The sequence below is a fragment of the Frankliniella occidentalis genome, unplaced genomic scaffold (genome assembly GCF_000697945.3).
Source record: "Frankliniella occidentalis isolate FOCC.00 unplaced genomic scaffold, Focc_3.1 Scaffold79, whole genome shotgun sequence".
NCBI lineage: Eukaryota > Metazoa > Arthropoda > Insecta > Thysanoptera > Thripidae > Frankliniella > Frankliniella occidentalis.
In genome coordinates this window covers 93,325-96,558 of record NW_026267209.1, presented here as the reverse complement: position 1 = coordinate 96,558, position 3,234 = coordinate 93,325, and the positions used below count along the sequence as shown (strand labels likewise).

At 53.9% G+C, this 3,234-nt stretch overlaps 1 protein-coding gene across 2 annotated transcripts in view; it reads left to right on the top strand.

Annotated features, from left to right (window-relative positions):
* LOC127749696 (prohormone-1-like) overlaps positions 1-3,234 on the top strand; it is a 33,672-nt gene that overhangs the window by 9,977 nt on the left and 20,461 nt on the right. For both annotated transcript variants that reach the window (XM_052268953.1, XM_052268954.1), the window contains exon 2: positions 1,171-1,302. In XM_052268953.1, coding sequence (XP_052124913.1) covers positions 1,171-1,302 — 132 coding nt within the window. The remainder of the gene's footprint in view (positions 1-1,170; positions 1,303-3,234) is intronic.

Genomic DNA, 3,234 nt, shown 5'->3' with positions numbered 1-3,234 from the left:
CTCTTCGTAATACAAACAATTTGTTTGTAATACAAATGCTCCAAATCATTTGTACGTTACGAAGAGCAGTTGTTCGTAAGGAACTTACAGTGCCTCGCGCGGCTGCTGTCAAAATGTTTTGGGTAGTAAAACTAAGGATTAGATCGTTTTTAAATAGTTAAATAAATAATTAGAATGCAGTCGGATCCGATTCGAATAAATTATGACATTGTTCAACGAAATATTCATAATTTTTAGGAAGTTTGCTCGGAAGTTTGCAAGTTTGCTTGTTTAAAAGAAACAATGCAGGATTGAAGTTATACGGAGTAATGTATTTTACAAAGGGAGAAAAATTGTAAGTTTTCGGAAACAATTTCCAACTGTTGCTGTCAGGACGGGCTGCTGAATTGTCCCAGCCACTGCTACTGCAACAACAGCAGTGGCGGCGGCGGTTGCTTATTCCGGTTGCTGAAAGGGGGGAGGTAATAAGCCAGCCTGACCAGGCAGCGCCAGGCAGGTAACGGGACACTCCTCGACGACTTCCTGGGCAAGCGAGTTGGTCCCGGCGGGCCCGGGGCCCGGGCCGGGCCCAGAGGCGGTCTCCGGTGCGGCCAACTAGTCTCTCCTGTCTGTTCGCCCCGCCCCGCCGCCACCGCTCACCTTTCTCGACTAGACAGAATGGCCCCTCCGGTCCTAGTGCGTTCCCTGGTCAGCGTTTTCGCGTACCCCTTGCCCCCTTGCCGGACATCAGAGCCATACCTTTGCTCCGACTCCACCCACGGGCGGGGATTTGACCCGAAAGAGAGGAGGAAAAAACAGGGAACGTTAACCGCAAAGGGTCGGTCTTTAACAAAAACTCTGTGGGGTTTTACAGTTGCAGGTAGCCAGACCAGGGAGCTGTGCTGACTTGCGTGTCCACGAATGACGTACGCCGTACGCCTCAATATTCCCTCATGCAGCTTTTTCAAAATGGTTCCATGAAAAATAGATGCTATATGAAAAAAGGGAACCGCCACGAACCGAACGGGTGGTGTTATTGGTATTATTTCGATGTCGAATGATGTTAGGTTAAGTGAAGGGGGGTTAGGGTACGTGGTAGCACCACACCTTTAGCTGTTTGCCAACGGGCTTTCAAACGAGTCACCCCGAACGACTCCCCCTTCTGACACCCTGTGCCTCGTGTTCTTTCAGATGGTCGCCGTACGCCTCGGTCACTGCTGGCTCGTGGTCCTCGCCGCCTGCATGCTGGCCCTGTGCTGGCTCGCTGCGGAGACGAGCGCGCAGCCCGCCGGCGAGAAGGAGCGGATACTAAACGAGCTTGACGTGAGTATGGGAAAATTAAATGACTGCGGAACACCACTGAAAACTCTGCGCACGCCAAGTCCAAGATGTGTTGCATTTCCTGCAAGCTCCAACATTCGCCTCTAGACGAGAGTGTGCAAATTAACAGTCAACTTGCACCTTGCGTACTATTTGGCATTTGGCACCAAAAAATGTATTTGCCATCCCAAACGTGCCACATGCTCACAGTAGCCTCAGGGTATATTTATTTTTATTTTTTTTTCTTGGTGAGGCGGTCTGGTAGTGGGCTTGGAACGGTCCGGGAGCGGTCTTGGAGCCGTCTGGGAGCGGACTCGGAGCGAATCGGGAGCGCCGCCGGGCCGCCAGGCAACCCGCATGCGGCCGCACGAGCCGGCTGCCTACCCGAGCCTCCGCGGGCGCGCCGAGGGAGAGAGCTGTCTCGCTAACGGAGCGGCGCGGCGGCACACAGGCCCCACAGGTTGCCGTCCCCCGAAGGGGCCCCAGTCATGGGCCCCGCCGAGGGGAGGGGGGGAGGCGTCGCTTGTTGCTTAAGCGGCGGTGGCACACTTGTGGTTTTGCGAGGGGGGCGGAGGAAAGGGGGGGGGGCACCCGGCAGCTCTGGGTTTGGCGAGGAGGAACCCGCGCGCGACGATCCTGAAAGAAATGAAAGTCTCTCGCACGTTCCGCACGGCCAGCCCCACCGTGGCTTGCCATGCGCCTTACCCCGTGTCCCCGGAGAGCCTGGGTGAGCGTGGGCCACGCCTAGCACGGGAGAGCAGGTCTCCTTGCGGCACGCGGCACGGCCCTTGCAACCTCCTCTTAAATAATTTGTATCAAATGGCAATTTCACAGTCGTTGTTTATAAGGCCGCATATACTTGTTGAACGCGTCGCGCTAAAATACCACACGACGCCGCAAATCTCTCTGTACTATGGGGCCATCCATAAAGTACGTCCGGTGTCGAAGGGGGGGGAGGGGGTCACCGAAAACGGACGGTGATGGACAAGAGGGGGGGGGGCTAAAAGGTAGCCCGGACGTCCGATTTTAACTGTACGAAAACCGAGCAATTAGGCAAAATTAGGCGAAAATTGTGCTGTTTTATCGATTTTCTTGACATTGTTTTCTCCCATTGTGCCAGTAGACCCGCGATACTATGATTCCCCCTTCAAAAACATATTGTTTGTCATCACATAAAAGAAACGAATGCTGTGAATTTGGGGTGGCTCAGGTACAAATGGACGTCCAAAAGGGGCGGGGGGCTCCGATAACGGACAGCGGCGGACAGGGGGGTAGGTGGGTGTTTTGGGGGCGAAAAACAGCGGACGTACTTTATGGATGATCCCTATGTAAGGTACAGTGTTTTAAGAAAAACGGTAAAAGATTCGAGTTTAAACTGCGACGTCCGTTGAGATGGTGACGCGTTTTCCTTCGACGGTCGAAAAGAGAAGCGAGCCAAGAACAAGGTCTATATTCGTAATTAGTGAGGTAATTTTATCATGTTTCGCCTAGTGGACGTGAGGACCTAAGGTGTATGTGTGCCGACGTGAGCGCGGCTGGGAAACCCGAGTGGAACATGTTTGTCTTTTTCTCTCGCCGCGGCACCTTCAAAGAATTTTTGTAATTAATGCCGCTCATTCTCGGCGAGCCTCGACCTCACACACACGCACACCCTTCGCAACCCCAGCGAAAGAAAATTAAATGATGAAAAAGGATGCGCGCTGCAAAAAAAGCCGGCGGGGGTTTAGAAAAAATATATGTTCGAGACTGAGCCGTCATACCGGCAGGCAGGAAGGGCCGGCCGAGGGAAAAAAAGGAGGGGGGAGAAAGCAGCCTCGACCTGACACTGCTGTCCTTGCCCTACTGGCTGCACGCCCCCCCCCCCCCCAAATCCTCGCCGGCGGCGGCACTGTGAGCAGGGTAAGACCCCTTTCCCCGCAGATTGGCGCTGCTGAG